This window comes from Emys orbicularis, chromosome 5, assembly GCF_028017835.1.
Source record: "Emys orbicularis isolate rEmyOrb1 chromosome 5, rEmyOrb1.hap1, whole genome shotgun sequence".
NCBI lineage: Eukaryota > Metazoa > Chordata > Testudines > Emydidae > Emys > Emys orbicularis.
Genome location: NC_088687.1, coordinates 23,305,870 through 23,323,085, shown reverse-complemented (window position 1 = coordinate 23,323,085; position 17,216 = coordinate 23,305,870). Strand labels below are relative to the sequence as shown.

The following is a 17,216-nucleotide window of genomic DNA, read 5'->3' as shown; positions in this document are numbered from 1 at the left end:
CAGGAGAAATCTCAGTGAAATCAGTAAGACTGCTTCTGTGAGTTAAGTTGAGCAGGATTTGATACTGACTGAGAAGCAATCATACATTTCAGTAAATATTCTAAAATGTAAACCATTTATTAGTCTTGATAACATTAGTCTATTTGTCTACCTCTAATGGAAAAGGGAAGTTAAACGAAAGACTAGAATGAATTCTGTATGATGGAATTCATAGCTACTTTTGCTTTTCTGTCCCGAGAACATATTTATACAGGCTCGTAGTAGCTTATTGAACTGCTGTGTTAACTACAGATTTCCTTCGTACATATTGAACCAGCACAGTACGGTTACGGACACACTAGCCTTTGGCACATGCATAAGCAATTAAAAATAACAATAACTGAATATCTTGATACTTTCTCCTGCTACTGTTAGCATTTTTCTCACTCTTTCATCTTACTATTTCTTTAGAAGCAGAATAGTCAACAGCTGTGGCAACAGACATAGCATATTTGGCAGCTGGAGGATCCAGATGCCAGACTCTGGAATTAACCCATAAACTGTGGTATATATATTTTTGGAAGCAAAGTTTGGAGCTGTTGCTAGCAGCACTTCTTAACTTTATAAGAACCTCTTGTCACAGGATGGCTAGCCCCTGCAAATGAAGTAGGTCCAGCTCCCCTGTGTCTGGATAGGTGTTCCCATTTGGTGGAGATGCATCTGGGGGCTATAAGGGACCAGGGAGACTCAGTGAGTTGGAAGAGATGCAGTGTGTGAGTATCAGTCAGGAAACTGAAGGAGGTCCTTGGGTAAAGCTGTAGAGAGCAGAAAGCTCCCTGCAAGCTGTTCCTGGGAAGAGGGAGGAATGGGCTAGGCTACTGTTTCATACCCAGGAGAAGGCTAGGAGAGCAGTAAGAGGGGTTTGCTGATGTCCCCAAGCCAGAGAGCCAGGGGACAAGGACTTCAGAGGACTGAGACAGGAGGAGCAACAACAGAAGGAGATGCCTGTTGGCTACAAGCTGGAGAGCTGGTGCCAAGGGCCAGAGAGGGCTGAAGTCAGGGCAGTAGCGGAGGGGCTTACCTGCTGACCTCTCCAGGCTGGAGAGATGGACCCAGGGAACAACAAGAGTGTCGGGATGATCTCCTAGCAGAGAGCCTGAGGGGTTCCAGCTGGGAAGAGTGAGGTAGCAGTCCAGCTGGGATGACTGTCCTGCCAGAGAGACACAAGAGGAGCGATGCTGGGGCTGTGCTGGATAGGTGTGGCATGGTGAGGAATGCACTGGGACTGTGCTGATGAGCTAAGGCATGGTGGGGGATGCTGGGACTGTAAATTGTATGTATAGTTTGGACTATGCTAGGGATATTCTGGCCATGGGACATGTTTTGTTATCATTTATTTGCATGGGACTTCTGCAGTAAATGAACCCCACAAGGGCCATTTGCACTAAGAAAGACTGGACTGTTGGTGGGAACTCAGGAGGAGGGAAACCGAGGCAGATGTGCCTGGCATGCTGATGCCTGCCAAAGGAAGATGCTCCAGGCACAGCCCCCCATGACATCTCTACAGGTCTTTGCCTGGCTTCTGTTCTGAGACTTGTGTAGCTTTCCAAAAAGTGGACTGGTTCTAACTATGGCAAGAACGTCATGTCAATATGACCATAGGCTACTTTTTTTTGTCATAAATCTTGGTACTGAAAAATATGTAGCCTAACAAGTCTTTGAAAATGCAGCCCCATAAAAATTCCTCCACAGATCCTTGAAATGGTCCTATCAGAGCACAAAAGGGTGATTTAAGATCGTTACATAGACGTATGTAGAGATGGGATTGAGCCCCATCCTCAACTGCAAACACATCCCACTGTTCATGGCAGTTCAGATTCAGATCTTTGCGTCTATGGTTTTTTGACTGCTTCCAAAAATATAAGTAGCTTGTTTTCCAACTTTTTCCCAAGACTGAGGAAATCTCAAACTGAGATAATCTAATGAGAACCATTCAATGGATTTTGGCATCATCAAATCCCAAGCCCCAGGCCCAGTTTATCCTCAAACCTAAAATGTGATCTCAGCTAAAAACTATTCCCACCCTGATTTTTTTCTTCAATTCAACGTAACCAACTCAATCCATCTGAAGTCATCTGGACATTAGGTGTCTTGAGAATTCCATGGAGTACTGTACGCGTAATTATGGGGCAGATTGTGGGGACTGTCCATGCAGTGTTCAGCACAGCGTGGGAAGCTCAACGGAACCTTTGTATTACTGTAATCCTGGGAGTGTTGGTTTGGTACCTGGCAAAAGATAGAGTAGCTGTAGTACTGCTGCATCTTATGCCTGGATGCCTATGGCTTATCCCTGGCTGTTAGAATGGCTCAGATTGCAATCCCCTGTCCATACCCCCTTTTTTCCATGGACATGCTCCATATATCAGGGGTTGCAAGAAGGCGTACAGCCAGTCCTACACCACCCTGAGATTCCAACGTGACAAGGTGAAGGAGAGAATGCCTCAGAAAACTAGGTAACCCAAGTGTGAAACTGTCTTTTGCTACCAGAGCAAAGCAAAAAAGCTTTAACAGGCATCAGGATCCATCTCTAGATATATCCCACTTACACGCCATTTTCTAATACTTCATTTTACAGGCTGTAAACAATGTATATCCAATGTAATTGCTCTGAAATTGTCTAACAAGAAAATTCCACATAAATAAAAGGATCCTAGTTATACTCTTGGATGTGATTGAGTTCCATTGACTTCACAGGGAGGTGCAGATGTAAAGACAGAACTTGGCCTATAGCAATTTTACCTTTTTCTCCCTTGAGTGACTGATAATTGAGCTTGAAGTCTTATCACTGTGTAGTTTTAAAAAATGGGTTTTGTGATAAGGCTGTAGCTCAACAGAGAGAAATAAAAAGATATCCATATTACATAGTATTCCCCTAAGGTAGCTAGCCAAGAATTTGAATTTAATCGAGAGTTATTGCTATAAGATTAAATAAAGTCATAGTAGTGGTAAGTGAAAACGGGGGCCAAAACACACCACAAAATGTCATCAAGGAAAAACTATTTTCATTTACAGAACACAGTTTGGGTGTCAAATAGTAATTTCAGGACTCTAAGGGTATGTCTACACTGCCGCGCTAGTTCGGCGGCTGGGGATCGAAGTTCCGGGTTCGATTTATCGCGTCTGGTGTGGACGCGATAAATCGAACCAGGAAGTGCTCGCCGTCGACTGCGGTACTCCAGCTAGACGAGAGGAGTACCGCGGAGTCGACGGGGGAGCCTGCCTGCCGCGTGTGGACCGCGTCTGAACCGTGGTAAGTTCGAAGTAAGGTATGTCGAATTCAGCTACGTTATTCACGTAGCTGAATTTGCGTACCTTACTTCGCCTTGGGGGGTAAGTGTAGACCAAGCCTAAGAGAGAGCGTGCTGCATTTCCCGTATGTTAACTTAAGTGATTTTTTAAATCATTTTATTTCAGTGCTTAGAAAAATAATCCACTTTTGACATTCTGACTTCTTTTAAGTAACTTGTTATATAACTGTAGAGGTAATCAAAAGGAAATCATTTAAATTCCTAACATGCAAAAGATCATAGAAATCTGCTTGTCTTTGCAGTACGTATTGCAGAAATACTTTATTAATATAGTTTTCAAAAGAGAATTGGACCAAAAAAGCTTTAACTGAATATTAAATTGCTAGATTAAACAGTCGATCCTTATGCAAAAGCAATGATTAAAGACCCTTTAAAAGTCTTTACAAAAAATTAAAGCTTTGAAATGGCCAGTTAAGAAAAATAAATATTTTATTACGCTTACAGTTCTTACATTAACTTAACAGTATAAACATTCACTTTACCTACAATCTCAAAAAATAACCTTTCTTCATTCAGTCCTAGAACATTAACTCTGTCCCATGTATTCATATCACTTTTACTGTATGTAATAATGGTTACATACATGAAGTAATAGAAGAGTATGCATTGATGAATGATGTGTGTTGAAACAGTTCATAAATGTTGCCCTGTGGGTCAAAGTTAAGGTTGTCATGGGAAGGTTTAAAGTGTTGATACATGTTGATCTGGTCTCTGAGTGAATGTCTTTCTTCAGTTAACATAGGAACTGTAATGGTAACGAAATATTTATCTAAATTACCTTAAAACATATTGACATGACCAGTTAACTATTTTATTTTTGTATAGGGTTAAATTACTTACTGTGAGGACGTACCTTTTTGGCTGCGATTTTTTTTCCTGCTTCATGAGAAATATTTACCTTATAAGCAGGAGCAGAAATGTTTGTGCTGATAACAGGTTTCAGCCCAGAGGTCCTAATTCAGCAAAATATGTAAATACGTGGTGAATGTATCCATTGAAAACAATGGAACTAAGTATGCCCTTAAATTTAATCATATGCTTAAGTGTTTTGCTGAATTGGAGCCATACATGGTCACAGATCTTTGTCCTTGTCAAGGATCCACAGGATCGGTGCTAGGCACCCAGCTTAGGAATAGTGTCTTGGAGGAACCCCTTCAGTGTGCCAGACCCCCAAAAGGAGTTTCACTCATCGTTCAGCATAGGTCATGCGGCCTCGTCACCTCTTGAGACGGACCCTCTGCATCTTCAGCACTCCTGCTTCACGCCATGTGCTCTGTTCAGTGAGTCCAACTGATATACGCTCCTGGTAGAGACTTGAACAATCCTCAGGGATAAATGCACCTCACCAAGTATATACGGTGATTTTCAAGCAGCATTTTCAAAATAGTAGGGTTGATTAGTTACCTGGAACACGTTATAGGAAGTCCTTAGGTTAGCACAGAGACATAAAGGTTAAAGCATCATCAATTTTGGTCAGCCCAGAGCAATCCACCGAGCCAAGCTGTAATGAACTCCACTTTGAGGCTTTCCCTCTGACTTTCTTCCTTAGTCAGTTCCCAGATGAGAGAGCCTTCAAGCTTCTTCCAGAGCCAACTTATTCCCCACCTCACTCTACCTAGCCCTTTGTTTTCTAGCTGGGGTTTCTGGTCAGCTTCCCTGCTAAAAGTAACATTGTCTCTCTAGACCCCTTGTTGATCTGGGTTGGTTTCAGCCAGTTCTTTACTGTGACTGTATTCATTCCATCCAGAGAGGGAGGTGACACACACAGCTATGTCTCCCCTGAGAGCAAATTTAATACTTTCTCCACTCCACTGGACAGCAATGCAACATATAGGGGAAACTCAGGCACACATAGGGTTCACCAAATAATTACAGAAATTCTCACTTTGTCACAGTCCTAATGAGAGTTTGTTTACAAAATTGAAGGGAGTTAGGCACCTAACCTGCTTAGACATTTTGTAAGGCATCTATTTGCATCTTTGTAAATCTGGCCACAGGTGCCTAAAATTTTCTGCAAAACTAGGCTTGTAGGAGTTTGGCTAGACAATTGTATACACAGGTATGTGGTGCATTTTGTGGCACCGGATTACAAGGCGTTCACATTAAAAAAGTATCATCTGATAAATTACACTTTTTTTGCACCATCGTATCCTTTCATTTGCATAATAGAGCTTCCCTCCTCAGGTGCAGAAGGGGAAGTAGGGAAGCCGCCTCAAGCATGCAGTACTGAAATTTTCCTCCTGTGCTAATGAGGCTGCTTCTCCCCTCTCTTACCCCCCCACCCCTTCACTGGCCAGAAGAACTGTGATGGCACAAGGTGCGGGGCTAGTAACCAATATGCAGTAAAGGGCTGCAGTAAATTACTTTCTGCCAGCATAAAGGGCAAAGCAGGACTCTCCTGTGCCGGCAAAAGCGTCATACCGATCATTACACATTGCTGAGCTTACAGGCTCAATCTAGCCCTAAATCTACACCCTAACATTAAATGGTGTGATTTTGTATTTTCTACACATAGTGTTTTTAATCCCACTTTGATGAAAAACTTCACACATCTTTAGCTATTGAGTCAAGTAATGACACCTCTATAGTGAATCTTTTAATATCTTCATTGTATAATGAAACTGTACACATCTACCCACCAACATCTTGCCTATATCTGTGGGTATCAAAGATGTTACATTTTAAATAAATACAAAGCAAGAGCATGCTATTTCGTCTGCAAATAACCACATCTAATAGATACCTTGCTTTATATAACATTTGTAGTTCATTAAGCTCCCATAATATCCAGTTATAGTATGAGGTTGTGTACAGATAGGTTTAGATATGTGCTAGAAGACAGCATTCACCATACATAGTTTATGCAGACGCCCAATATTTAAATAATAAAGGACAACATTTATTACTTTTTTTGCAGGGGGGAGAGCAATTTTCTGTCTTACAGTTTGGAACCTCTTGAATTGTTCCACATTCTGGCCTTTATCAATGAAGCCCCCAGTGCAGAGTTCATTGGGTTCTAGGTCCATGCCAAAGCAATCTGATTGTAGGATCACAGCCTTAACTTCAGTGGGAATTGAAGGTGCCCAACATCTTTTACATGGAATTTCCTTTTCTCCCTGAATGTTTGTAAAATTATCTGATCAGTTATGACATTCATTTTATGGGGAAATGTAACCAAAAAAGTGACATTTTCTTCATTTTGTCTATATCTGGGGCAAGTGTGATTCACATTTAATTTCCACTTGCATATCTTATTACTAATGCTAATTAATTCCATTTGCAAAAACAATTTAAGATTAGTACATTGCTTTAAAAATTTACAGCTGATTACACAGAATATAATCTCTAAATTTGTATACATAGATGTTATAATTTGAACATAGTAGATAAAATGTTTTAAGCAATTTGCTAAATTTGTATTTGCCTATACTAATTAAGCACTGTTACATTTTATTTGCATTTGCAAATAGGTTATATTCTCATTACTCAAGTTAGTGCTCCATGAGCTGAGGTAAATACCATGTCATTTTCGGCATGGGACCATAACATTGAACTTAATGAACTGTATTCCACTTTAGGCCCATTTTCTGATAAATTAAAATAACTAATGACATATGTATTAGTGTGAATCCACACATTGATTTAAGGGAGTGAGGTGTTTGAATGGGTAACTTTTAGTGTTATCCATAAATATTTCTATTTTACTATTCTTACGAACTTAAATACTTATGCAGTAAATTGAATCTAGCGTGCTTGAAAATACATTGTGTTAAAGGTAATCATTTCTATTTTCTTTATAAAATATTTGTTTCTTTGTAGGATAAGCAGACTTTCAAAATCAGAGCAAGACATATCTCTGAAAAAAGGATGAAATCTGCAGAGATGCTTTAGTTTTGGTTGTGTTGCTTGCAGGAAATTACTTAAAAAAAAATCTACTGAGTCTGCAGATGAAATTCATCACTTATACACTATAGTGATTTTTCAATTAATAGTTCATATAGTAAACTTTAGTAGCATAAAATTACATCTGTAACAAGTTTAGAAATTACATTTGGTGTAGTTTAGTTTTCCAATTCAGGCTACTGAGTTAGTACAAGTTACCTTTTAATTTTTTACTCTGTGTCAAAACTATAACTGAAACTGGTTGTCAAATTGTATTTAAAAGCATCTGCTGCTGTTGCATCATTTCACTCTTAATATTTCTCTGTAACTCAAGAAATTGTATAGTCTGTAAAACATTGATCAACAAAACTTCCAAAATATTTTTACACATGGGTGGATTTCTACCAACTGAGAGCACATTTTAAATGTGAACAGAGGAAATCCTTTTGTTTTGATTTGGGACAATTTGCTTTAAAAAATGGATGAGTTAGATATCATTGGGTTGTTTATTATCTCCGTCGTAGTGAGACTGACAAGTAAATTTTGTCTGGGGAATTTTTCTAGTAGTTTTTCAAAGGTGATGTAAGTTAATTTGAATAGGGAAGTGGTGGAATCTCCATCCTTAGAGGTTTTTAAGGCCCGGCTTGACAAAGCCCTGGCTGGGATGATTTAGTTGGGGATTGGTCCTGCTTCGAGCAGAGGGTTGGACTAGATGACCTCCTGAGGTTTCTTCCAACCGTAATCTTATACGATTCTATGAATGAAATAAATATATATAATGAAATGAAATATATATATATACCTAATGGGAATTAGGTGCTTAACTCACATAGGTTCTTTTGTAAACCCAATTAGGCACGTATCTGCATGTTTAGCACCTAATCATTGCAAATCTGGCTTTTCACTTTTCTGGCCTCAGTTTCCTTGTTGGTAAAATGGGGTTAATGATACCTACCACTGTAAAGCAGAATTATATCACTAGATAAAAAGTGCTATATTGGTGTTTAGTATTGTTACTGTTCCTACTGCTTCCTATTGCCAAATCAAATGTCTCCACTGACAACAATCTCAAAAGATTCTATCGCATGTTATGGGGCCATGTTCAGTTTTATTTTATTTTTAGATATATCTAAAAATAAAATAAAACTGAACATGGCCCCATAACATGCGATAGAATCTTTTGAGATTGTTGTCAGTGGAGACATTTGATTTGGCAATAGGAAGCAGTAGGAACAGTAACAATACTAAACACCAATATAGCACTTTTTATCTAGTGATATAATTCTGCTTTACAGTGGTAGGTATCATTAACCCCATTTTACCAACAAGGAAACTGAGGCCAGAAAAGTGAAAAGCCAGATTTGCAATGATTAGGTGCTAAACATGCAGATACGTGCCTAATTGGGTTTACAAAAGAACCTATGTGAGTTAAGCACCTAATTCCCATTGAGTCAATGGGAGCTGAGTGCCTCGTATGCTTAGGTGCTTTGGTAAGGCACTAGGCATCTATCTGTAACTTTAGGCACCTAAATACCTTTGGAACTCTGGATCCAAGTGACTTTCCCAAATTTACACAGCAAGTTAGTGACCTCAGGAATAGAAACCCCGCCCCGCTACCACCAGCCCTTCTCTCTGTGACCTTGTGTGAACCCCAATCTGACTCTCAGTCCTGTGCCCTGTACCCTCGGGACCCACACTGCTCCATTGTTTAAAAACATCTGTATTATAAACTTAACGTATAATGTCAGGATGATAACTTTAAAAAAAAGTTGTTGATTCAGTGTAACAGATGAAGAATGTCTTGAAAAGTTTGGTTGATATCTTTTCTCATATCAAAAATGCATTAATTCAATTTTAGTGGTCAAATTTGTATCAATAGGCTTCACAGGGACAGCATAATTAGTTTGAATTTCACCTACATACTTTTTATACATTATTTTGTGTCTAATATTAGATTGCTAGGCTTGTAAGGGAATGTCTACCCTGCAATTAATAAAACAGTGGCACCGAGTCTTAGAGCCTGGGTCAGATGACTTGGGCTGTGAGGCTATAAAATTGCGCTGTAGATTCATAGATTCATAGATTCTAGGACTGGAAGGGACCTCGAGAGGTCATCGAGTCCAGTCCCCTGCCCGCATGGCAGGACCAAATACTGTCTAGACCATCCCTGATAGACATTTATTTGGGCTTGGCCTGGAGCCAGGGCTCTGGGACCCCATGATGGGAGAGGGTCCCAGAGCCCTGGCCGAAGCCTGCTCCCAGACACCTATGTAGCAATTTTATAGTTCCGTAGCCCAAGTCAGCTGACCCAGGCCAGCCGTGCCTGTGCCACCAGTCTTTTATCACAGTGTGGCTATACTGTAAGTGTGACACAAGTATCATCACAATGAAAACAGATTTCAGTGGAGGCTGGCAAAAGCTCCCAACCCTTTACATACTAATTTTATCGAATAGTCCCACGTTTAATTTCTTAACATTGGTTGCTCTCTTTATGAATATTGGCACTTTTCTCACATTTCCACATACTCTTTGAATTTTCATCTTTTTATTTTAAATCTGTCCACTGATCTAATGTGGTTTGCTGGGCTAAAAACAGACCCAGGTATTCATTAATTCTTTCCAAATGTACATGCAGTGACACAGTGTTATTGTGGTTCCAGACTGTTCTCAGATGATCTACTCCAAATATTTTGCCACAGATATGCTTCATCAAATGGAACTACAGAATATGGGAACCAACTTATTTTTTTTCCTGAAGGCACTAAATGTGTATTAAACTGATATTGCAGTAGCAGTGTTTTGTACCATAGTTGGTACATAATGTGCTTATTTGTTATGTAAATGGTTCTCCTGGTAACCACTTTAAATAGAGAAAAGAACATTAAACAATTCCTCTCTTAAAAAAACCAGACGATTTTTCAATTTGTTCATTTTGAATGTTAACAAAATTCTGTTTAGTTTTAACATCTCATCTCCAGAAAGTGGTTTTCTGTTTAATAGCACACTGAAACTGGGCTCAAATTATTTAAAGGGTATTGACTGAATCCTATTGCCTACCACCCACCATCACTCCTCTTGCATGGCTGAGTTCTTTGGTGTGCCAGCATTTAATAGATCAGCAAAGACTAAGTGTGGGGTTTTCAAAAGTGCTCAGTGTTGGCTCCACTCTGCTCCCATTTAAATAATTGAGAGTTTTAAACTTGAGTGTTTTTCAAATCCCACTCCTTCTACTCTCCTTACCCCAGTCATCTGGGATTAAACCTGGGATTAAAGTGCAATTCACTTATGTCTGAGGAACAGTGGTGGTATGACATGGGGAAGCCTGTACTGTCATCGCTCATGCTATGCTGTTCCTGTAGATGAGTAAGCTCATTTTCAGCTATGTCCTTCTCCCTCTTTTCCCCTGTCTCTCCCTTACAGTTTGTGCTCTCTCCCACCTCTTAACCTTTACAAAATGAAGCCCTTTCCTCCTCCCTAGCCCACCACTAATCCACTAGCCCCAATCAAAACATTGCAATCCAACCCCACGTGATTACATTTTGCAACTCGCTGCTGCTGGCTTTCTGTACTACTGAGACCTCCTCATAGGTCCACAGCAGTTCCCTTTGCAACATTCCATCCTGCACACCATAATGTATCCCATCTCACATCTGCTGGTTTCTATCTTACATACTGGGATTAAAACTGGTAGCAGGGGAAGTGTGCCCTATCAGGGACACTGGGAGAGGGTGAAGGAAGGGTTGTGACATTGAACAAATGGCGTGAGGTGTGAATTACAGATTTTTATAATAATATTTATAGGCATGCAAAAGAGAGTTATTTCTTTTCAATTTCTTTTTTAAAACCCTCCAAATTAAACTGTGGAGCATGGTAGATGGAACAGTCCTAAACATAGAAACCTGTCCTTAGTGGCTGAATTTAGCCAGCTTGCAGCTCCTCAACAAGCCACTAATCTTTTAAAGGCTTCCCTCTTGTGTTCCAGAATCTAAGCTTTCTTCTAAAAAATGTCTAGCCCTTACAGTTGGGAAGATTACACTAGATTCACATTTTGAAGGTAATCTATATAGTTCTTTAGGCCTGGTCTACACTATGAGGTTAGGTTGAATTTAGCCATGTTAGGTTGATTTAAACATGAATGCTTCCACACAACCAACCCCGTTCCGTCGAACCTAAAGGGCTCTTAAAATCAATTTATGTACTCCTCCCCGACGAGGGGAGTAGCACTAAAATCGACTTTGCTGGGTCGAATTTGGGGTAGTGCGGACGCAAATTGACGATATTGGCCTCTGGGAGCTATCCCAGAGTGCTCCATTGTGACCACTCTGGACAGCACTTTGAACTCCGATGCACTAGCCAGGGACACAGGAAAAGCCCCGGGAACTTTTTAATTTCATTTCCTGTTTGGTCAGCGTGGCAAACTCAGCAGCACAGGTGACCATGCAGTCCCCCCAGAATCATAGAGCGTAGAACGTTTCTACACTCCCTCATCATCTCCGTCCCTGAGGTTATCGCAGATTAGAAGGCGAAAAAAATGCACTCGCGATGACATGTTTTCCGAGCTCATGCAGTCCTCCCGCACGGATAGGGCACAGCTTAATGCGTGGAGGCATTCAGTGGCAGAGGCCAGGAAAGAATTAAGTGATCACGAAGAGTGGAGGCAGGACATGATGAAGCGTCTGTTGGGGGAGCAAACAGACATGATGAAGCATCTGTTGGGGGAGCAAACGGACATGATGAAGCGTCTGTTGGAGCTTCAGAAAAGCCAACAAGAGCAGAGACCCCCGCTTCATCCACTGTATAACTGCCTACCCTCCTCCCCATTTTCCATCCTCACCCAGACGCCCAAGAACATTGGGGGGGGAGGGGAGAGGATCCGAGCACCCAGCCACTCCACTGCAGAGAATGGCCCAAGCAACAGAAGGCTGTCATTCAAACAGTTTGATTTTTAGTGTGGCTACAATAAGCAATGTGGCCTTGTCCTTCCCTCCTCCCCCACCCCACCTGGGCTACATTGTCCGTTATCTCTTTGGTTTTTTTTACTTAATAAAGAAAGAATGCACGGTTTCAAAACAATAGTTACTTTATTTCGAAGGGGGGAGGGTGGTTGGCTTACAGGGAATTAAAATCAACAAAGGGGGCCGGTTTGCATCAAGGAGGAACACACACAACTGTCACACCAAAGCCTGGCCAGTCATGAAACTGATTTTCAAAGCCACTCTGATGTGCAGCGCGCTTTGTTGTGCTCTTCTAATCGCCCTGGTGTCTGGCGCGAAACGATTGTCTGACGTTCCTTTCACGGAGGGAGGGGTGACTGACAACATGATGTACGCAAAACCACCCGCAACAATGTTTTTGCCCCATCAGGCATTGGGAGCTTAACCCAGAATTCCAATGGGCGGCGGAGACTGCGGGAACTGTGGGATAGCTACCCACAGTGCACTGCTCCATAAGTCGATGCTAGCCATGGTAGTGAGGAAGCACTCAGCTGACTTAATGCGCTTAGTGTGGACATACGCAATCGACTGTATGAAATCGATTTCTAAAAATCGACTTCTATAAAACCGACCTAATTTCGTAGTGTAGACATACCCTTAGACAGCCTGAAACTGCACCTCTGTTAGAGGTGTGAGCTATCCCTATTCATCTTAGCGAGGTATCAGCTTTTGAATTCTAACAATAATTATTTGAAGGTCAACAGCATTAACTATTTCACTGGTGATCAAAGTGCAAGAAAGAAGAGTGGCATTCACAGTATGTAGATTTGTATAATCTACTGTTAGTGGTGTCTCAAACGGAGCTTGGCTTGTGGGCATAATTTGAAGACTAGACCTTCCCGCCCTCCCCCCCCCCCGTTAATTCCCTCCCCTTAATGGAAGACCAGGTGTCCAACACATTCCATATTCCGCTGGAGACCCTCAGCTGTGGAGTATTTGTTACTATTTTAACAATCTGCTAATTTGAGAGAGAAATTTCTGTCAGGAATGGCTGTAATTTGCTCTCCCTGCCATGAAATGGACAAAAGCAAAGAGTTTGCGATAGAGGAGGTCTGTTGTCAATTCCAGTTTTTGCTTCCAGTATTGTCCAACAGCCAGATTCAAGGTCCACTGAGAACCAAGGTCTGAAGCACAGGACTGGGGGCAACATTGGAAGTGAAGATCTGGTAGAATCTTTTTCCCAGGCAGCTTTGACATGCTTTAGGGAAGGAGCTAAATTTAAAAAAAAAAAAAAAAAAAAAATCCTCAGAGAACACTGCAAGTTGTGGAGCTTTTAGCTATAGCTTTCTCTTTCCGAGCCTGTAAAGAGGAAAAAAGTGATGAGACTTTTTCACGTCCATTGTTAATACAAGGAATTCTCCCCAAGGAGCAGGGCCGGCTCTGCTTTTTTGCCGCCCCAGGCAAAAAAGCCTCCGGCCGCCCCCCCCCCCCCCCCCACAGGGGGGGGGGGAGGGCGGCCGGAGCCCCGGGGGGAGGGCGGCGAGCCCCGGCGGGGGCTCCGCTCTCCCCCCGGCGGCCGGGGGGAGGGCACCAGGGGCGAGGGCGGCTGGAGCCCCGGGGGGAGGGCGGCAAGCCCCGGCGGGGGCTCCGCTCTCCCCCCGGCGGCCAGAGCGCCGGGGGCAGGGCGGCGAGCCCCGGCTGGGGCTCGGCTCTCCCCCCGGCGGCCAGAGCGTAGGGGGCAGGGGGGGAGGGCGGCCAGACCGCCGCTGGGAGGGCAGCGAGCCCGGCTGTGGCCCCGCTCTCCCCGGCGGCCGGAGCGCCGCGCCGCCCCCCTCCAGGTGCCGCCCCAAGCACAAGCTTGGTGGGTTGGTGCCTGGAGCCGGCCCTGCCAAGGAGAGACCTAGCTGAGACTCCAGTGTACAGTTCAAGAATCCCCATGTCTAATCAGAAGCGGATTGGAAAAGAGGGCTGGGTGTGTATTCTTTCCTCGAGAAATCATCTTGGACCTCAGACCAGAAGCTAAGTGCCTGAGGTTTGCTGCTTAGTTCCTGGGATTCTTTAGTCTCCTCTTCTTTCATCTCCCACTTTATTTTTTCTTGCTGCTTCCCTCTCTGCTTTGGGGCTAGCTAGAAAGGAAGAATGAAGCTGAGGCCTAATGCTCCCTGTTTCCTCTTTGAGACTTGTACACCAAGTTTTTGAAAGGGAGGGTGTGTTTAGCTGACATTTTAAACCTGGGTAAAATGAGGTTTAAAATGGAGACAGAACCTGAACTTTAGCAGTGCAGTGACAACAGATGCCCATTGTAGGAACCCATATCCGAAATGATTACAATAACTACAAGAACCAAGTTCATGACAAAATAAAATGAGTAGGTTTTTTCATTCTTTTATTTTAATCAGTCTTGCTGATCTAAATTAATTTTTTGTAATTTCTGTAGGGCCTGAAATTTAAAGTTTCTGTTAAAGTTCCACAAGGGACAGTTAGAAAGTAGACTTGCTTTTAAATAAATGGGAAAATACTAATTCAGCTAACTGTGTTTATTCTCATTTGGCTCATTAGAAGTAGTTCAGTTACCATATAGTGTAGTGTAGTGTAGAAACCCTGGAGCTACTGAAATGAAAATCTTAAAAATGTGGTTTAATGTTTGCTAGGAAGACTCAGGGCTGCTGTAAGGGTGGAGAGAGAGGGATGTATACACATGTACCTCTGTTCATCACTGTTTCATTTAGACAAGTTTATCTTAATTTCTCTAAAGGTACCTATCATAATATGCATTCCGCACACTCAGATCAATTGTCTTTCAACTCCTTCCTTAATCTGGTATCTTGCAAACGCTTGGGTTTGAGGGCAAGAGGATGTTTATATAGTGCATTAGCACCAAATTTCAGTTTCTTTCTTTGCTTGGTAACAATTCAGTAGATTCTTCTTGGGTCTGTTTATGAGCTTACAGTTTCATAGGTGTGTATGGGTTTTGGAAGCTAGTGTCACAACTTGTACATATATTTTGGTAGCTATAATATTACAATAATTCTAGTTTTGTTAGGTTTCTGTATTGGTTAATTAGATTGCTTTGTGTATTGATGTTAGTGAGAATGCAAGAAAAGGAACCTAGCAATTTAAACTGTTTCCTTAAGTGCAACTGAAATATTTTTTCAAGGATGACCATAGTCAGAATGTATTTCTTTAAGGATTGCCATGGTGTCTCTGCGTGTATGATATCAACTGAGTCATCAAGATACAGAAGGAGAGTTAAAAAGTGAAGATTGTTTGTTTTTAAATTTATGTGGTGGTTACACTACCTCCAATATAAGGTTGACATTACGTTGTTAAAGATGCCACTCAAGCTTTTGAAGTTTCTCTTTGGCTCCTAGTAGAATAGAAGGTCTGATGAGTGTATAATTTCCACTCACTGATGTTTGTGAAGATGGCGTGGGATATCTTCAAGGAAACAACACATCATCAGTTAAGACTTGAAAGATTTCCATTGGCAGAGAGTAGATTCAGGGTTTAGTGTAGGGACTGCAACTAAGTAAAACAATTTCAACTTTTTGTAAACCAGAAGCAGAAAAATGTTTGCTTTCTCTCTAGATAACGTGTGATCTGGTGTTTCAGAGTTATGTACTATCATGAATCCTGGGAGTACTAGAATCTTTGTAAATTGGAAGACACATACTGCAGGTTTCAGTGGAAAGATTTACTAGGCAATATTCCCATATACGACCATGAGACAGTAAGAGAATAGGCATCACTCATATTCTGTTAAGTCTGCTTACAGTCATGGAGGAGCTTGCACCGGAGGTTAATAGCAGTCTCCTTGACTACGCTGTAAATGTACCCAGCTACCAGAATGAGATAGTGTCAAAGGTAGCAAAGGGGAGCAGAAAGCTGTGGCTCTTCTAAGGTTTACCCATCATTAACGCTTACCCGGTTCACCCACTTTTATTACAAAAAAATCCTACTTTTGTTAGAAAAGGAGGATGGTAGAATTTGCCAGGGATTGAAAGATTTTGAGGCTGTCAAGCAGAAAGGAGGGGGAGAGAAAAAATGGAAGCTAGCAAAAGAGGGGAGAAGGAAAAGCAAGAAGCTGAGACGGGGGAAGTTGAGTAGCGGGAAGCTGGGGGGGAAGCTGAGAAGTTGGACACAGAGCACTGGCAAATAAGTATATTTAAGAACTTGGCATGTGCTAGCCAGAATAGAATACAGTTGGAATATTTGTTAGCGGGGCCTCATAGGGCAAACTCTCTTAGAAAAAGGTCCAAGCCATTGAACCAAATTGTAAACCCTGTATATGATGGAAACCACTTCAAGGCCAGGAGTGCGGCAGCACCCCTAGTTCCAGTACCTATGAAAAGGTCTGCAGCATATGATTTTCTATCTTCACTCCTAGATCCTACATGATACACAGATACCTCCTGATGTTTCTTGGGAGTCTAGCACAGCATCCTGAGATGTCCATCCAGTTTTATGGGAGGAAAATGACACTAGACTATTAGTACATTTTTGATGGGCTTAAGGCATCAGATATAACTAGGAGGGTTTTCAGTATAAGGATACTTGCGTTCCACAGGAAGGTGTTATATTTGTTTTCTAGGGAAAGGACTACAAGGCTTTTATCTCACCCCTCCTCTCTCTTTCCAGGCTTTCTCTGAATTACATGGGAAATTCCTTCTTCGGTAAAACTCACATCCCTTTCACAAATGCCATACATCTACCCTCCCCATTACCACAGTCCTTACGCTTGTCTGATTCTAAGGGGAAGCATGTTTGTGCTGTCAACTGCCACAGACATGCTTGAGTTTATTTTAGTCAAAATATTAATCTCGCAATGCTCATGAGAGCCTTGAAAGCTGGAATTATCTGCCTCATCAGAGCCAGCTGTGCTGATACCACTCGCTTGTTCACTTGGTTGTGTAAAATAAGCCTTGCACAATTTATTATTTGGGAAATGTTCAGGTCAGTACAATTAGACAACATTCTTCTCTCCAAATTCTACCCTCGTACCTCTACCTGGCCCCATTGTGGACCTCTGCCTGCTGTGTAATCCATGCTGCTA

General features: G+C 41.9%; 1 protein-coding gene across 1 annotated transcript in view; it reads left to right on the top strand.

Moving 5' to 3' along the window:
• The window catches only part of CCSER1 (coiled-coil serine rich protein 1), a 1,077,958-nt gene that overhangs the window by 704,695 nt on the left and 356,047 nt on the right, over positions 1–17,216 (top strand). Inside the window, exon 10 of the mRNA XM_065405630.1 lies at positions 14,601–14,615. Coding sequence (XP_065261702.1) covers positions 14,601–14,615 — 15 coding nt within the window. The remainder of the gene's footprint in view (positions 1–14,600; positions 14,616–17,216) is intronic.